Source organism: Ascaphus truei, chromosome 5 (assembly GCF_040206685.1).
Source record: "Ascaphus truei isolate aAscTru1 chromosome 5, aAscTru1.hap1, whole genome shotgun sequence".
Lineage (NCBI taxonomy): Eukaryota > Metazoa > Chordata > Amphibia > Anura > Ascaphidae > Ascaphus > Ascaphus truei.
The window spans coordinates 120,792,915-120,813,261 of NC_134487.1; the positions used below are offsets into that span (position 1 = coordinate 120,792,915).

Here is a 20,347-nt window from a genome sequence, read left to right on the forward strand (position 1 = left end):
GGTAGTGAAGTTTTCAGTTGTTACTATTCTGATCAACTATCAATACAATGATAGTGCCTGTTATGCATGATGTAGATTGTCATCTCCATGTTAAAGCAACAATCACCCTTACTTATTTTTTTAACCCCTACCTCATTCATTTATTTTTACAGGATGGAAACTGGACAGTCCTCCGGAGCTGAACGGTGCTGTTTTCAGCTCTAAAACCACTTACCAGTGAAGTTATCATGTTTACATCTCCCTTCATGGAACACAAAATGGCTGCCAAATCTCCAGCCAACAGGAAACCACAATATCGCCTGTTGCAGTTTCCTACCGGATGACCATTTAAATACTCGTTAAAAAACAAGAAGTAATACGAGTAACTTCACGAGTAAGTATCTTGGGAACCAGCGCACCCTCAGAGCAGAAAACAGCTTGGTTCAGCTCTCGCGGAACCCCCGTTCAAACCTATCCAATCCAATCCCCTGTTTCCTGGTTTCCTATTAAAAAATGGTGAGGCGTTAGTTAGGTGGTTTGCTACTTTATTGCTTCATTATTTCTCAAAATCATTGTAAATGTTATAACATGCTGTACAAGACTTATCCCTGTCAAAATATCCATTGTGAGACAACCTAATTAGAATGGACTGACGCAAAGCAAGCCAAGCAAACATTACCTATCACACGCTAGATATCTTTATTGTGATTTTCTTCCTGATGATTTTTACATATAAATGACTACTGCACAGTGTGTATTGGTTTATTGAGACACACTAATCTTTATTTTGTTTCTATGTGACAATGATCTGTTCTCTGTAACATGAATGTCAGTTATATTTCAGGATTTACTTTTTAAATAATGACCTTGTATAAAATTATAAAAATGTTCAGGTTAATTCATTTTTTTTTCTCCAATTGCTACAAAGTGGAGAGCTCTAAAATCTGGCTACCATGGGCAGCTAACATACTACAGTACATCAGAAAACCTCAAGCATTTCATCCCTTGTCATAGTTCAACATGTTTTTATCGTGCAGGGTTAATGCATGAAGGCGAGTGTGGCAAATTACTACATGCCATAGCAAATATACAGTATTTTTACTTCTGTATAGAAAGGAAAAGCTGAGGTGATCAAGTCAGGGCTATTAGTCTGATTACACATAGGGGTATAACTCCTAAAATAACTCACTTGATAGAAATGTACATGGCCTTTGTGTGCTGACACCTTTTGTCCAAGATGTATCCATTGTCTACTGTCTGTAATAAATGGGACTAGCAGCTTGTTTATTATATTCCCCTTTGTATTTGACCCATGCACCATGTGCCCTACTAAGTGATGCCAGTAGGAGCAGCAACTGGAATTACAGGAGCTCTTCTTAAACAAGTTCTCCTGAATTTGGGAGACCCACTGTAACAAACCTCACACGTGCATCTACAGTAGATACAACAGATTAGACTACTGTGAAAGGGTTTATTCAGAATGCTTTTAAAGGGAAATCCTGTATAGAACACCATTGCGTGCAAGAAAGGAGATATGGTAATTGACTACTTACAGTAAAATACTTAATTATACTTGTTGTTTTTATGTACATATATAGGTGTATGTTACACTGATTAGGCGTGCTCTGCTGGGCTGTGTTAGATTCTGCTTCTTTCTAGTGCAGGCACTGGAGAGCACACCATCTTTTCTCACCCCATCACAAAGTGGAGGGTAATGGCAATGAATGGATATAGACTCAGATAGAACAGACAGACATATATTGTAGATAATGCTGAAACATCTTAAAAATGCAGTGGTTGGCCTAATGCTAGCTTGGGGTATAAAAATTAGAGATATTTTTCCATTGTACAGTAGCCCGGTATTGGCAGGTATCGGAATTTAGTATAATATAAATAGTTAAGTAGCTGTTAATTCCACATTTGCATACTAAGTTGCGATACTGTCATTAAATGTAATTCTTCTGCATATGGAATTAGGCTGGTGAGGCACACTCGTTTGCATGCTGGTTAGTGATCCTTTTGATATATTTAGCCTACACTTATCACTGCTATAAAATGAGCGTTTCCATTGCACTATTTAAGTGTTAAACATGTAGTAAACGTTATGGTAAAAAATAACTGCTTTTTTTTTTTTACCATTAACACACAACGAAACAAATATCAAAGTTTAGTAAATATAGACCAGAGACTTTATTTACCCAAATTCTCTGTTCTGACAAATGTTTTATGTAACTAGAAACACACATTTACTTTCTTTTTGCGCTGGAGGCGTTTAGGTTTCTTTTTCAGTTAATAGCTTAATTGGCGCCCCCAATTTATTCCACTTACCACTTAAGTAGAATGCACTAGAACAACAACCAATTTGAATGATGTGCAACAAACATATTTGCCGTTTACGCAGCAGCACTATTCTTACATTCAGAGTAAGTCACTTGCAACAGTTCGTTCCTAAACAGACAATAATTAAATGGAGTTCCCTAAAGTTGGTGTGATGAGATATGAAAATGTATGAGATAAAAAATATATACTGATATTACAGACTTCATTTTTTATGTATATATATATATAATATATATATATTTTATTTTTAAATGACTCATGCACTCAATCTGCTACCAAAGGGAACATTAAGTTCATTGTCTTCAATGTAGTAGCTCATAGATTTTGGTTGAGAACTGTTTTGCTACAGTAGATAACTTCACAGCATGCTAACCACATAACTAGGCACTGCTAACAAAGCCTCCAGTTACATTTATTTGTATGTTATCTTATGAAACAGTTGCACCCTCAGTGATACCAACTCACTGTTTTTAAAACATTACAGGCTCAGGAACATTCATACTCACGAGCTGAAAAAGGTTTAGATACTCAGAAGAATGAATGTCTAGAGGTGTTTGTTTCTCCCACCAGTTGGAACAAACTATAAAAGCATGCCCTTGCTGTGCTCATCCATACCGTTGACCTAGATGCAAAGTCTTCTGACGTTAAGGCAGAACAGGTACATTTTTATTTTATGATCAATTCCCCTGCTTATTCGGATCATGAATAATTAGAGAGCAGATGCCATATATTTCATTTTACAAAGCATTAATGACTGTGAAGACAATCTCTGTTAAATGGCTTGCCAGAGCAATGTTGCCCCTGAAGTATCATTATGAGATGCCAAGCCATGGATGCAGTACATGGTACTTGAATAAACAAAACTACCTATTTCAGTGGCACAAAACATTACTGCATAACCCCAATAGCAGATTATTAATATTAGCTAACAGCTGTGAATTCATGCACTTCACGGCTAGCATTTCTCATTTGTGAATTGGATGATGCCAAAACCAATTATCTAAATCCAATTTTACTAATAGATAAATGACTATTTTTTAAATCCTAAAATCCATCAGTTTTAAGCAAACAATTTAGAGGATGCAGAGACCTGCTTACTGATGTGAAACTTGTTATACATTTACTGGTGATAGCCGTTTAGGGAGTCATAATAAAATGGTACAAAATATCAAAAAATTAGGTAGAGTTTGACCAAAGGGAATGCTCATCTGTATCCCTCTTTTCTGTGGTTTTGTGGTATTTTGTTGCTGAGATATGGATTCCTTTTCTTGTGTTTTTACCAAAAAGGAGAGAGGTAGAAAGATACAGATGTCAATAGTGAATGGATGTAAAAGAGTGCGAGATCATATTCTCTGATTCCAACCATCTTGCCTCCTAGAAGAGTGCCCTAATAACCAGAGGAAAGATAGGGACCCGATAAAGTTGAATGGGACAAGGGTTGGGGAGCAATCAGACAAACAGTAAAGCTACAGTAGCAAAGGGAACAATGAAGTCTGCTTTCAGAGGGAGAACAGATACAATTGTACAGTAAGAGGAGGGTTGTCAAGTATGACAGGGTGAAGGGCAAGAAAGACAGTGGGCATCAAAAAAAGATGGGGAGATATATGTCATCAGTTTGGGTTAAGGCACATTGAAGTAGATGGTAATTTGAAGTATGAGCAGAAAAAGATTGAGAGGAGAAAACGCCTACAGAGGATTAGTAAAACACAGCAAGGTAGGGCAGTAGTAGTTTGCCACAAACAAAGGATTTCAGAAATTAACATGTTACAGTAACATCATGAGATCTGCTGTGTTTCCTTTTTGATGCATGCAGTTGCATTCTTCCTTCTGGTAACAAGTGTAAAACATTTAAAATATATGTTTTGCACATGCAATATACCCAGGGCCAATGACCTGCTTTCATGGGGCCCAGGATAAGAGTTTCCACTGGGGCCCCCGTGTCAGCGGCCTTGCGAGCCCACCCTCTTTTTCTTACACTTCCCCCCTTGCTCTCACCCCCCTCTATTTCTCCCCCCTTCTCACACTCCCAAATCCCCCATGGCTTTCTGTCCCCTCCCTGTCTTACACCCCCACCTCTCTTATACCCTCTCTTCCCCTCCCACCCTTACACCCCCACCTCTCTTATACCCTCTCTTCCCCTCCCACCCCTTACACCCCTTCCTCTTTCCTTACACCCTCTCTCCCTCCATCTCCTACAGCAACTACTGATGAGCAGGAGATAGAAAACAGTAGGAGAAGAAAGTTGAAGATAACTAGAAAAGACAGCAACAATTTTGTAGGCTACGTATTTAAGGCAATGGTGCTTGGTTGCCCCACTTTATTGCATTATGAGCAATGCATAAAAGGAGGACATCTCAGCATTAAATAAATAGTCAAATGTTGGTACGATATTAATTACAATTTCAAACATGACATTTTCTCTATGCAGAGTGATGCAAGATGAAATCTATTGTTATATGTGTTATATGACACCACAGTTAAATGTTCTTTATATAACAATATGTAATGTGGACACTGATCATACATAGGTATAGTCAGGGAATTTATTCTGGGAGTACGCAGGGATATCTGTATCCCCACCTTTTACATATTTACAAAAATAAAATTTAGGTACTGTTTTTTCCCCGGTTATAATTCAAGTGTTTTTCAATAAAATTATAGTGAAAAGTCCAAACATGTCTTATAATTGGACTTCAAGTGCACATCCACTCCTGTGTAAGCGATTAACACATTAGCCATCTGCCCATGCGCGAGCTCTCACAAAAAGATTGTTGGAGGACCACATTATCCCCACCTTTTTTTTGCAGAAAAAAAAACACTGGGTACAGTAATATATAAATGAGAATATAATTCATGCCCTGAACACCTTACAAACTAAGCAGTGTGGTGGGAGATAGGCAAGGTATGTACATTTTGTGTAAGTGCCTTTAAGGAAGCAGAGAAGATGGCAGCCATCTGAGTAACAGCATAGTTGAGTGACCACAGTGAGAAGAATAAGTACAATAGGCTCAAAGCTATAGAGTAGAAAGTCAATGTTTCTGAGAAGTACTTAAAGGCTGAAAAAGGAAAGAAAAAGAGTGAGAAGAAAAAAGAGCACTCAAAAAACCCCAATGCCAATATTAAAAATGATGATTAATTTATTAGTTAATTCTTAAATAGAAAAATATAAGGTTGCATCACTAGACAAAAACCATATGAAACATAAAGAAAGTGTTGTCACACAGCAAGTTTTGCTGGCCAGAAGGGTTAACGCGGCGGGGGTCCATGCTTTTGAATAGAACCACTGCAGTGTTAATCCTTTACTTTGGAAAATATGTGTAGCCATGTAGCCCCTGGCTATATATATATATATTTCTCTGCCCTATTACTATAAGTCTATTACAACAGCAGGCAGTGCTAGGGTTAATCCCCTCTCACATGGCATAGCATGTAAGCCTCATCCGCCATAAGTTACTTTGTTGCCGTTTCCAGGCACGTGCCTGAAAACAGTTGGAGTCCCATGGCAGGTGGGTGGGTTTGTTCTTGTAGTCCTGCCCAGTTGCTGGGGCTTAGGAGCCATTTTAGGCTTATACACACCTGGTATAAAAGGGGACTCCTATGCTAATTTGAGTGTGTTCTGCCTGACCCTCTAGGGGGGATGGTGAGTTCCTGCCTTGCCCCTTAGTGGGTGAAGATATCCAGACTAGCCTAGGGGCCTCAAGCCCCTGGGAGGCCTAGTCCTGTCCTGCCCAGGGAAGGGATGATACCCCTAGGCCAGGATGTATGCAGATGGAAGTCCATGCAAGTTGCGAGTTGGCATCATTCTGGGTTAAATTGGGTCGAGGGGTTGTACCTCTCTTGCATGAAATAGATATGATGTGTCTGCGGTAACCCCAATAAACCTGGTTGAATTGTTGCTGGCATTCCAGAATCATTACTTTGTTCTATGTATGTTCCTGTGGGGATGAACCCCTGCATATGGCAGAGCCCTACAGGATGGAGGCACTGCACCCTAAATGAATTCTATACCCCAAGCTCCCTACTACATCGCAGAAATTCAGCCTCCTGGGAACCAACAGGTGAGCACCACAATACCCTAACACAATAAGACCTACAAATCTCCCTTTAGGGGGTGTGGGGGTATGGGTGTTACATATGCAAATTTAGATATGTAAAGTCTATTCAAATGAGTAAAATTAGTATTTTTCTCAGGTATCTCAACTGTGTTCAGTTTTTTTAACAAGTTTTGTTCACAGGTATACCTCCACAAGTTTTATAGGAGTGTTTGGACAGGTGCAGATGTAGAAGATATCATTAAGCCCATTAACTTGACTTAACACACAAAATTACATATTAAAAAACACTTGTCATCGCCTTAACCATTGATTTCAATAGTATTACTGTTAAATAACGCGCCAGCATTAACACAATGCATCTCGTTAATGGGTGCAATAAAGTATGCTACATCTGTATATTAGTCACTTGATACTCTACTAAACAGACTTCATAAGGTATGACTTAACTAACGTGAAGTTAAAATGCGTACATTAGGTTTAATTTATCTTTGAGGATATGCGTTGTTAGAGGCAATGGCGTCATTCAGTAGTTAACCCAATGCCCTTTCCAGCTGAAAGGGTGACTGACTATGATTGCGACATTTAAGTTTTTATAATACGGGACACCGAAATCCAATATGAAAGTGTGATATCATAATGAATGATGAATCATTTGCAAATGCTTCAAGCTGAACGGTACAGTATATCCCACTTAACTGTTATATTGGTATTTATCATCTCTGCACTCTTGCACAAAGAAAGTGGGGAAAAAAGTAACACCTTTAGGGGTGGGTGTCATGGTATTATGAGATAACCAGGCAGTGTCCAAATTTGATTAATTTAATAATTTAGTAAGGCGACATCTAGCGGAAAAGTTACCTATTACACTCAAGAAGAAATCTATTACGTTTTTAGGACTGATTCCATTAAAGTAATTTTAAGTTCAGACATTTCACGCCAAGGTACAATTATTTATCCCGACAGACCTTTGCGGGACAACATGACAAGTCAATGAAATAAGGGACAATCCCATATAAACGGGACATCATTGACTAAGTAAGCGCCTCGTTAAGTCAGTTACGCACCACTCTGGGCCACATTGTCTTTGGGCTAGTATACCTGAAACCTTTTGAGGACTTCAAAGCTTTAAAGTTTAGTCAGATGCATTAAACCAGGCTGGGTTTATGATTTCTTCTCAACCACACACAATAGTAAATCAGAGGGCATTTTCATTTCAAGTTAAAGGTCACATGCCGCTAACAACAGTAAATAGGTTTCCACTGCAGATGTTGTGTGATTCAACCTTTTCTTCCTGTCATTTAGACAGTAAAATACCTAACTCCTACACACAGTTGATAAGGCCATTAAAATTTCTGTGTGAATGAACAGATGTATTCTGAAAGAAAGAGCAAAGCAGAATAAGCAATTAATGGTTTTCTTGGGCAGCAGGGTGTAAAATTTGTGATTTCTCTGGGCAGCAAAAATATGGTTTCATGGTTTTGGTGTAAAGCTAGTCATGTACGGTAGCAGGTATTATTACATCCATTAAAAATCTTTTAGGAGCTCACAAATATTTTGATAAATATTGCACGCGTTACCATTTGTTTCAATGGACGTGCGTTAATTCTTGCACAAGTGTTAATGCAACGCTTCACATTAACGGATGCAGCTATCTACTTGATACTGGACAGCTCCTATTATTTTGGGCATTGAGTCCTGAAACTGCCATGTTTAAGTAGGCATTCCTTGAATAAGCAGGTATTCCCTTTGCTTCAAAATAGGCTTTACATTTCTTTTCAGACAAGTTAAAATGAGACTATAAAATCTGTAAAAAGTTAGAAAAATTATATGTTTTGGTATCATCCTTGTATCCTGAATAGTTCAGAAAATGGGGATAATAACAGAGATTTATGCAATGTTAGATATACATCTTTTAATGTTACTGACAAGGCGGTTGTGTACTGAGAAATGTGCAGTAGAAGGAACTTTGGCACTGCATATATCCTGTATCAGACCCAGAAGTACCATTGCTGAGTCAGGTGAGGCCCACGGGAGATCCCAATTGGCCACTGAAACGCAGCCAGCAGCACCAGAATGTAGCAGTACACTCCCCACAGACTGGGTAGTTCTTATACAGTACACAAGAGTACACTGTTTTATGTTGATATTCACACATACTGTACACTTGTGAGTGCATTTTGTACTGATTTTATCTTCCACTTTTGCCATTCAAACATCTGCAGTATGGATTTGCACTTCTATATTCTAGATTCACACTTGGCTTTATAAATGCTTAGTATTTTTCTTGTCATTTTGTCATACTGTAGTACAAAGTGCTAGTAGCAATATTGGTTGTGAAGAAGTGTAGATTTGCAACAGATTGTCTCATAAATGACATTCAATAGTACAGAGCTTTTGAATCTTCACAATTTTTTTTTCAAGTGTAGCACATGTACCCCCACCCTCTAGAAGATACTTGTTGTGCCTACAGCTGTTTGTGGTGCACATACCTGTGAGGCTCAGGAAAGATGAGTTGTCTGCGATGGTAAGGAGACCAGGACACGCTTTTGATGTCCTCTTTGGTTCCTCAGGGTGCTTAGCGCCTCCAGCTGTAGTGGGCTCCAGGGTGCCCAGAGATCAGTCCCCACTAAAGCACACTTCTTTCCTCCTGCCCAGGGACTGCCACTCAGACAGGAGTATGATGAAAACAAAGGGGTCTTTATTCAGCAGTCACTGCAGATCTTCCTTACAGCGGTGTATAGGGTCATCAGAGGATCCCAGGCCTCTGTATGGTGCTGGCTTTCATAGTGTGGAGCTTAAGATCTTCCTGAGCAAGCCAGCCATGAGGGCTTGGCCGGCCCCTTTCTCCCACAGGGAGAAGAGACAAGCCCGACGCCTCCACTCGGTTGGAAGGGTGGAAGAGAACTGAACTAAATTTAGCACTGCCTCTCTGAGGAACAAGAAGGGGAGGGTTCAGGGTCTGTACCTAGACCTGATAGGCTATACACAGGCCATGAGTCACCAGCACACTTCGTCACTCAGAGAGGAGCATGAGGGGGAGGGGAAGATCACAAGCCCACAGAATCGCCTGTCACAGCTTAGACTGCTAAGGACTTACATGACAGGTGGAAGAGACAGGCAGAGTTGACTAACCATGTTACACAAGTGTACATGGAAGAAGAGACCTGTGTACTTTCAAAAGGTCTGTATTCTGTATAAGAACACTCATGTTGGTGTCCGAAATGTGTAAAGATGTTAAAGTGTTACTGTAAGCAGGATGATATTGGAAGGACGAGCTGTGATGAGTTGACGAGCGGATTGAAATTGTTTATATCCTAGCTACACATGGACGGAATACATAGTATTATTAGAGGAGTCAAAACTTCAGCACAATGGGGAAGATTCACTCAATGTCAATTACGCGGTATTACAGTGCAATAACCCGCATCGGAGCTTAGTAATGAGTTACTTAGTATAAGGAACTTAGTATGAGGACAGCATTCTAAAGTCAATAGTGCTTTACCCGCATTGCTATCCCTTCTAGCAGCAAGAAGGTTGTCCTGGAAAAGGTTTGTATATTTTCTATATCTTTTTTCTGCTTTCACACTGCCAGCTCTCCCAAGGGAAAGTTTCATGTTTTCACTGTTCCAAGCAGCCAGTGCTCTTGTGTATATTGCAACATCATAGTTACTTATTACTTTTTCCACATGCCACTAGTCAGTTGCCCTGGTAACCTCCCAATGTTCATAATTGAGTTTGGTTTAGCCCTCTCCCCCTGCCATTCTTTGTATTTTGTTATGCCCCTTGGCTTCTCCTGTCTGGAAAGGAAGTGTGCTCTCTCTTTTCAACAGCAGCCAAAGTGAGTAGACATCTTCCACTGCTCCCTTAGAAAGGGATTCCTTTTTACCTTCCCCTCAGAGAAGCACTTTCCCTGTTAACAAAGCCAATTAGAATATCTCTCCTCACAAGAGACATTTCCTACCACAAACTGCATGCTAGTACTTTTATAATTCTGTTAACCCTACTCAATAAAGTTGAAGAAAATAGAAGGACTTTATGTGCTTTAAAAAGGGGATGAGTTAAGCCTTGGGAGTGCAAACTTTTGCGCTGCCTGCCTGGACTCCCCCGGTCTTGCGCCCCCTCTCCTACTAGGCAGCAGCGTCAAATGATGCTGTGGGGTCTTGTGATGTCAGGCCACATGACCCGCTGCGTCATTTGACGCCGGTGACGTCACATTGCCATGGAGACGCATCTGAGTCCCGGTAAGTTTTAGTGTTGCAGAGGTCTCATGCGATACAGTGGCAAGAAAATAACCAGGATTGGTGCTCAAGAAGAGATAGTGCCAAACTAAAGAAACAAATTCAAGAGAAAAACAGTAAAATCGTGACACCCTCTATCAGCCAGGTAGCCAGGGCTCACTACAATGAATGAACCCAAAGAAGTACAAATATCATAAGTAATAGAACTAGAATAAGTGATCAAAGGATACCCACTCAACCTAGACAAGATGGGAAAGTCTTCATTTCCCCTGGGGACGTGATGGGTGGAGGTGACAAGGGAGTGGGACACCGTGCACATGTAAAAAAGAAGAAATCACAAAAAGAGTACAGAACTGTAAAGCACAAAATGATATTCCTATGAAATTCTGCAAAGATTATACTCACATGCAGAAATTGAGTAAAAGCATTTCACACATAAAGTGTACACGAACAGTAGTCCCACGTTGAGGAGCGTCTGGGGACCAGGATGGAATGGATAGGGTGCACTACAGCAGAGAACGAAAACAGACCATAGCGCGAACTGTGCAACAATTTAATTAGTTAAAAAACACTTCACAAGTGCTCACTTACAGAGTATAAAACAATATCAGGCAATAAAGACTCAAAGGTACAGGCATGTGATGATCTCACCGACCCTTCCTCTCCAGGAACCGCGCTTAGGTTTGGAGTAGAGACTCTCTGCCACAGGTGCTCCTGATTGCGGCTGCAGGAAGCAACAAACAGCTCGGCATCTTTCTTCCACGTGTCTTGATATCTGCCTCGATTTGACGCGTTTCGCTAGAGAACTAGCTTTGTCAGGGATTCCTAAGTTAATGGTTCTTCAAACTTTATTTAAAATCAGAATGAAAGTGAAAAAACGACGCACAGAGCTACAGAATTTAATAGAATTTAATAGATCTCATTATAATATGTACAGCACATAACTCCTCCCCAACTCCCCAACTCCTCTTACTGACACTTCCAAAGTCTCAAGGTGATACACTGATGGAAGGCAAAAGGTTTTGTCCCAAAATTGCCTTGATAAATATAACATTTAATTTCAAGTAAAGTGACTAAATGGAAATGGATAGGTGGACCATGTTTACATAATGCATTATAGTACAGCATATATAGCACATTATAAAATGTACATGATTAAAAACATTGGAAAAATATACCTTTACAATCTGGAAAAACATCTTTTTGTCTTGACTGCTGACAAATCTATCACAAAAGACTCTGTAGACCTCATGAATCCAAAGTCTCATTAATTTCTGAGCTCCTTCAGTACTCTGCGGTACTTGTCCAGGTTTCAAAAGAACAATTCCCTAAGCAAAAAAGGTGAGAGTTCATAGCTATAATAAATTAGTAAGTTCATTTACTTATGTGCAATTAAATATTTAAAGAGATCTTAAACATTCAAAAAATAAATAAAACATCTCTGTGATACTGAATGTCAACAAAATGTAAAGAGGGGCTCTGAATTATGTTTGAAATGTTGTGATACCATCTTCGCTCACTGAGGATCTTTGTAGGATATAATTTCCTCGACTAACTAATTGTGCAATTGTTGGACCGTTGCTGAATGCTGATATTTTAAGTACTGCCTGTACTGTAGCTACTTGGAGATTACAGTACTATGCTCTTGAGCGAACTTTAAGCTAGGCTTAATGTTTAATAAAGTGTGTTTGATTCGTTTTTCTTTCAATATTTGTGTGCCTCAATTTTCCATTGCATCGGTAGTGTTTGATTAATGCACATATTTACTCTTTTTGCATTTATATCCATAAACTTTTATGTGTGTGTTTGTTTCAGCTTACAAACTGTGTTTCTAATGTAGCATTTCTGATGATATAATGCAGTAGGAATATTTAATATGTACTTGTAAAATAACCCTCATGGGTCTTCTAGCCATTTTAAAACATTAATATCAGTGGATCAGTCATCAAAAAAAGTGACCAATACAAATTCAACCACACTACTGTGGCGGACGCTGCAAGGAAAAAGCCGCCCCACAATGGGGCTGACCCGCTGTGAGGGGGGGGGGGGGCACTGCGCTGCGCTGACAGAAACTCCTGCTCTCAAGAAAATTTAGAGCAGGAGTCTTGATGGTGCACACGGCCACGCCCCCCGGTGGTTCAGCAATGAGGGCGAACCTGCTGGGTGATGTCACGGTCGCAACCCCGTCACTCCCCCGTCACGCCCTCTCCCTGTCTTTCCCCCTGCTTCTCTCTGCAGATCGGGGGACTCGGCTGCACATGCCGCCTGCCTCGCAGACGCGCGTGCAGCACAGGCAGCGGGGCCACAGCCTTAGTAATACTACCTAAAACATAGTATTCTACTTTCTTACATTTTTATTCAAAGACAAGTCCTTTGGTTATTGTATACGCGCAGGTAAACATTGAAAAGTAAGTCCATGTCTCACTGGTTCCACAGTAAATGGAGGTCTCTCAAACATGAAACAATGGCCCTTATTCCGTAAAGTGCGAATTGCTCCAACCCAGCTTCATTGCAAGGAAAAACCCCATTCACTATAATGGCGCTACTAACACTTTATAGAATAAGGGCCAATGTCTTAAAGCATCAATCCTCTCGGTAAACCCATTCTTCTTAAATGATTGTGATCCAGGAGGTGTCCTACCACAGTTCTGAAGCGGTTCTACACTTACAATTTAAACAGTTTCATCAAAAGTTTATTATTTGAGATAAAGGGGTCTATTCTAGTAGATTCGATAAACTCCTCGAGGATTTGGAGGTAGCTATTCAGAAAGCCTCAATGAGTTGGTTAAATGGTGCGGGGAAGGCATTTTTTTTCGTGATTTCTGGCTCCTACTCGAACACATCGAGTGAGAGCTGCAAAAATCCAAATAGCGCGTTTTTTTTATAAATTTCAGCTATTCTAGTAGCTCCGATGAGATTATCGGAGCTCTGGAATTGTGATTTTATCAAAGATTTGGGCAACTAACTCTAAACAAAAAACAAATATAAAACATAACAATTAATTAAAAACAACCATTTGCCAAATGCATTCCCTATACCCTAAAGGGGCACAGATAAATACTATAAATTGGCAGTCAATGGTCAAGCAAAACATTTCAAATAAAAAAATACAATACAAAAAACCTGAAAAACAAAAATTACATACATTCAATATTTTTCTTACCTTTTAGATGTCTTCACCCTCCAAATCCCGGTGTATCTGGAAGCTCACCATCCACTACGCCATCCTCCGTGATCCTCAGCATCAGGTAAAATCATCTTTCTTCAATGTTCTTTCTTGAATGTTCTTTCTTCTATCTTCTTTACTTGTAAGCCATAAGGAGATGTTGTCTCGTTTGCTTCATAAGCTAAAATGAGATGGACAGGCCTTATATAAGGCATGTGACATCACATTTAGGGTCAAATGATACAGCTCCAATCTAATTTTTTTTAAGGATGTGACATCATCTCCTAGGGAGGTATGTCACATCCTTAAACCAAAATGGCTGCCATCAAATAGTACTACAGCCAATCGGATTGGGGACTATCCGATTGGTTGAAGTACCATGTTACATATTCCATTTTTTTTTTAAAGGATATGACATCACTTTAAGGGATGATGTCACATCCTTTTAAAAAAAGGCTGCCATCACGTGGTACAGGAACCAATGGAATTATGATATATACCATGTGGTACACTCACAATCCATTGGTTCTTGTACCATGTGATTGCAACCTTTTTTTTAAAGGATGTGACATAATGATGTCACATCCTTTAAAAAAAATATAACATGTCACATTGGTTGAAGTACAATCGGGTTGTCCGCAGCCATTTTGGTTTAAGGATGTGACAAACCTCCCTTGGAGATGACGTCCCATCTTTAAAAAAAAAATGCCTGTCACCGGATTGGAGCTGTATCATCTGACCCTAAAATGTGTCATCACAGGCCTTATATAAGGCCTGCTCCATCTCATTTTAGCTTAAGAAGCGACGAGACACCTCCCTATGGATTACAGATAAAGAAGATAGAAGAAAGAAGATTCAAGAAAGAACATTGAAGAAAGAAGATTTTACCTGCTGCTGAGGATCATAGAGGATGGTGTTGCGGATGGTGAGCTTCTAGATACACCGGGATTCGGAGGGTGAAGACATCTAAAGGTAAGAAAAATATTGAATTTTATTTTTCTGGTGTTTAGGCTTTTAATTTCTTTTATTCTTCTGGTGTTTAGGTGCTTGATTTATTTTTTTGTTCTGATGTTTAGGTACTTGGGTATTTCTTTTATTGCTGTGTCTTTTTGGTGTTGTTGTTTTTTTTAGGTTGCACACTGACTGCTGTAGTGGCTTATCATTCCCATATTATATGAGCATGATGTACCACTGTGCCAATCAATGTGTAGAGGGTGGGGATAGTTCCCTCAGGGTGGGTGGTTAGGCCGCCCGGGTGGGTAGCAGGGGAGGGGGGTTAACCCCTTAATTAATTTAGTGGTTACTATCCGCTAAGATGATTAAGGGGTTAGTGGCCATTAGATTGTATTTTTTATTGTTGTGTTCCTGCCAACGGAGGGTGGTGATGAGGACAGCCTTCATCCTGGTATGGGTAAGTGCAAGTTTTATTTACTTTATGCTGGCTGGATAATGTTTTATTTGGAACGGGTAAATGAGCTATTATCCAGATCTGGGCAATAGTAATTTTGCCCATTATTGCACTGTATGTGTTGGGGGGGGGGGGGTGTTGGGGGTAGAGGAGGTGGGTAGTAGGGTTATGTTTTTTAATTTTTATTGGGGGTAGAAGTATTGGGTGAAACGGTTAGTTGCCCCAAGGGTGGGTGGTTAGGCCTACCGGGTGGGTAGCAGGAGTGGTTAACCCCTTCATTACCATAGAGGTTCCCACTGCTATAGCGGTTCCCACCACTATGGTAGTGAAGGGGTTACCCACGCCCGCCACCTTCCCAGCAGGCCTAACCACCCACCCTGGGGCAACTACCCCCTTCATCCACCACCTCTGCATCAATAAACAAGCTGTTCAGGTTTAACCCCATCATTACTTTAGTGACTAGCCGCTAAGGTAATGAAGCTGTTTTTATTAAAATTTTAATACTCTTGTTTCTATGCAGTGGGTCTCCGGAGCAGAACCGCGTTGATTTCTGGTCCGGGGACCTCCTGCTTCCCTAGTTCCAGGCCCCGTTATGGGATGTCGGTATCCCCATGCAAAGTTTAAATGGCCAGTGGAATGTGAGCGGGACATTTAAATACATAGGAGATACCGGCACCCCATCTCTGTATCTCAGGGTGCAGGGTGTCCCCGGTCCTGAAATGAATGCTCCAAAGACCCCATGCTCATGCACACTAGTATAAAAATTTTAATAAAAATAATGCGATTGCCTGTGAGAGCTGTGCAGCTCTCTATGTAGATCTGCGGGCAGATTGTATGGGTGAGAACTTAGAAAAGCTGAGATGACTTTTCTGCTACACCGATCTTTTTTGACATTTTCCTACCTAACGATTTGAGTAGGTTTTAGATTCTTTCTGAATACCATGATAACTCAAATGACAAACCATTCGGCAGGAACATGCCAAACCTTGCGATGTAGAAGCAAAGTTTTCAAACCTATTAGAATAGGCCCCAAAAACGTTTACTGCTGGGATAATGGTACTGGGAAGCTCCCTGCATATTAGCCAACCAGTAACTGCAAATTCCTGTCTGCATTATTGCCCTTATTCAATATACCGTGAAGCTGCTTCCCTATGATGGAGAAGAATTTAGTCCCATTCATTTGAATATATTTAAACTCTTCTCCAGCACATTGAAGTAGCTTCACAACATATTGAATATGAGTCTATGTTGGAGTTGTCTTTGAACCCACTACTACCTGTGGTAAGTGGTAAAGTCCTGCACTGGTAAAGTCTCCGGTCCAAACATTGTCAAATATGTCAATATACTTTATGTATATACAAAAAAAGTAAGGAATGCTTATCAATGGATTTGGAATAGATGTGCAAATGTGTGATTCTCATTTCACAGTAATCAGATTAATTTCTAGACTTTATTACCTGGATAACTCTAGAAAAATCCCTTAAACTGAATACGTAGTGAGATTTTGAAGGCATAGGAAGAAAAGCCACTGACACTTGTCTGTACACATCCATCGTGGCCCACACCAATATCTGTAGAAAAAAAACCCAAAGAGACTGTTATTAGTGTAGTGAAAAGAAAATGTACATCTGTTTGCATCTAAAATAGTCTAGTATGCGCCCTTTCACCAATGAGTGATATACAAATCTTAAAACATAGCACTGAGTGCAGTAAGATAACAGCACACACAATGTCATGAAATCAAACAGCATTTCAGCTTTAAAAAAAAAAAATTTTTACTTAAGTTAAATGCACCTATTTGTGAAAAAAATACTCTGCTCTAAAAATACTATTTTTATAGAATGAATATGAACATGCTGCCATAATGTGCAGTGTCCTTGACTTGCCAAGGAGAGTGAGAAAAAATTCAAACGTAAAAATCCAGCATCTCTTAATGTCTGCCCTTTGATCATGTGCCTTTTACAGTGCTGGCGAAGTACCAATTTGACTAGCTCTCTGTTGATGTTTGATGACCTGCACATGGAAAGCTTAATATGAAGTAAATGATAAAAAGGAGCAACAAACTACCTACATAGTGATTTTCTTTAAGCAGCTGAGTGGTATGAACATTTTCTGAGGCACACTTTTATTTTGTTTGCAGCAAAGGTAACCTCAAGGTAACTGTGTTAAGTTGGAAGATTAAACATGAATGAATTTGATCAACCACCATCACTCTAGCTCTGTATTACTCATACTTAAATGAGCAAAATATAATGTATAATGTGTGAATTATGTCGCAGAAGATTAAATGTAACAATTTATCAATTCACTTGATATTAAATGTACCTTGAGGCTTATTATACCATAATTAGGAGGCTGTAGTGCAGGGACATTAATATGTCATTAAAGAAAAACATTATTTCTTTACATATAGACCACAGAAAATTGTTATCAAGGAATAAATTCAATTTGTATCAAGTTCCATCACAACTACTGTAGCAGCACTGAAGAAAGAGGTTAAGGTCACTAATGGTGAAATGAACAGATAGTAAAGACTGATGTAGGGCCACCTCCATTTCTCTGTTCTGTTATTGACTTCAAAGTAGCACAGAATACCAATAAAAGCTTTGTACTTCTAAGATGCAGTCATTATTCACAAGCTTTTATATATAAGGTAAATATCCGTAAATAAGTATAAACAATAACAAACAAAAGTATAAACTAATAGCATGCATTGGCTTAAGGGTTGCTCGTGTAATATGAGCTTGAGACAAAAGGTGGCACTGTGTGCTCATTTGCATGTCATTTCCCAGAATCCCTTGCTGCAGTGGAAGTGCTGTGTGCTGGGCGATAATGGTGAAAGACAGGGTTGCAGACCTGTCTAAGACATGCAAATGAACATACAGTAATATTTACAGTTGCTATAAATATATATATATATAAAATAGACGATACCGTTCTGTGGCTAACGAAATGCTTTTATTTGTTCGAGCTTTCGAGATCACTTATCTCTTCTTCCAGTGGTGTTACAATAAATAAAGCAAGGTTTAACTTAAAAACAGTGCATCTTGGAATGTTATCTGTGACTGAAACCTATCCCTCCTCCCTGTGCTGGATGCGATTTATGATTTGAGGTGTTAAATAGTCCCTGAATGTTAGTGATATAAGAGTGTGTATGTGTGTGTATGTATGTATGTAAATATAAATTAAAACAGCACCCACAGTGTATACAGCGCTTTACAAAAGGTGTGTGTGGAGTGGGAGTGTATACCAATGGTGTGGGCAGGTGTAGAAATGTAAGAGGGTGTAGCATTACTAAAAGTGTGTGTAGATACTATGTGGTCCTTATTGGTATATACTGCTGCGGCCAAGTTTATTCGAGCATTTGCCCGTTCTTGGCCGCAGCAGTAGCCTGGCGCGCGCCCGAGAGTGACGGGCGCGCTCCGAGGCAGCGGAAGAGCGCCCTCCGATCGGGGCGCTCTCCCTACCGCTGCCGGGTCCGCCGGGTCCCCCGGAACCCCCTGCCGCTGTCCCGCGATCGCGGGACACCAGGGCTCCCTCGGGGAGCCCCTGGACGCGCGTGCAGGGGGCGCACGCTCCCGAAGACGCGTGACCGCGCGTCTATGACGCGCGGCACGCCGAGGGGCGGCCACTAGCAAGCCGGGAAATCTCCCGGCTTGCGGTACCGGCCACACTTTAATAAAGTGTGTCGGTAGTGTAGGGATGGAATTACATAGAGTATATGTATGTGTAAGAGACAGCTGTGTGTGCAAACACATAGCGCAGTATGTATAGGCATGGCCTTAAGCGCTCATGGGAAGAGAGTTCTCTTGTGTCAGTAGTGACTCATGAAACTGCGGTCTCGGTTTAGGCCACTGCTAAGTGTCCCAAAACAGTGGCATAAATTTGTAGTCATGCAACATCTCTCTTTCGGTGTTCTAAGATTACCTTTGAGTATGGCCACCTTCAGATTGTTCATCTTATGGCCAGAGTCAGAGAAATGTTTGCCGACAGGACTGTCTCTTGTTCTGCGTGTGATGCTTTGGCGATGCAGATTCATTCTCTTGTTTAGCCCTTGTCCCATCTCACCTATGTAGTGTATATATATACATACATATGTAGCGCTGCTTCCCCCCCTATCCTCCCCACCCAACCCCCCCCCCCACCCCCTTGGGAGATCTGGCCTTTTGCTACCGGTGATCTAGTGCTTCATACCTGTTAGGTTCCAGGAGATGCTGCGGGTCAGTGTTGGTATGGGGAAGGAGAACAGGCTTTTTGGATGTCATCAGGCTGTGTTCTTCTCTGGTGCTAGTGCCTCCATTCACAGCAGGCTGGAGACAGTCCCCACTGTGAAAGTCCTCAAACATACCCCTACCCAATAGACTGAGACTTAGGCAGGGGTATATAAAACAAAAGGGCTTCTTTATTCCTCCACGGCAGATGTTATACAACAGAGGTAATATGCTTTCTCAAGCCCAGGCTTCTGGATGGTCCCTAGGCCTCCTGGCAAAATTGAGGCCTCCCAAGCCGACTTGGTATTCTCTTCAGCCCCCCTGAGGGGCCTGAGGCACATCTCACTCCCTTGAGGGAGAGACTGGGACTGACTATATTTTGGAATGGCTTCCTCCCTAAATCAGAGGGGGAGTGCACAAGGTCTGCACCCAGATTGGCTGCCCAGAGACCAAGTTCCACCTCCACCCTTTTCACTCAGAGATGCTGTCTGTGGATGGGGAAAACCCAAGATGATAGCCTGCCACAGCCTGCAGCTACTAGGACTTACATGACAGGGGGACGATCTCTCGAGGTCCACAGGCTGGCAGCATCGGAAGTGCATCACCGCTCTTCGTGCCGAACAAGGCCCCGCCTGGTTCCACATCCACGTAGGCCGCAACAGGATCCTGGCGGAAGTAAGAAGATGGGGCCTCACCGATCCGCAGGTAGGAGACATCCTCTGGATCCACCAGAGGTGTGTTTTTCCTAGCTCTGGCATCTTCCTCGGGCGTGGGGCTCCACCGGGGCTCCGGATGCACCCGGCTTGTCGGAGGGATGCCTCGGGATTCCGGACTCCAGCTCAAGCTGCCAGTAGGTGATGGTCTCTCCACAGATCTCTGGCAGTGTGCATCATCTTCTGAGGAGGGTAAGGACACCTCCTCTGGGGAACGACATCTGGGCACCTCGCGCT

The 20,347-nt window shown here is 41.1% G+C and overlaps 1 protein-coding gene across 1 annotated transcript in view; it reads right to left on the reverse strand.

Moving 5' to 3' along the window:
- Nucleotides 1-20,347, reverse strand: part of LOC142495286 (dynein axonemal heavy chain 3-like) — a 1,152,169-nt gene that overhangs the window by 330,875 nt on the left and 800,947 nt on the right. Inside the window, exons 44-45 of the mRNA XM_075600542.1 lie at nucleotides 16,644-16,757; nucleotides 11,791-11,940 (exon numbers count right to left, since the gene is read on the reverse strand). Coding sequence (XP_075456657.1) covers nucleotides 11,791-11,940; nucleotides 16,644-16,757 — 264 coding nt within the window. The remainder of the gene's footprint in view (nucleotides 1-11,790; nucleotides 11,941-16,643; nucleotides 16,758-20,347) is intronic.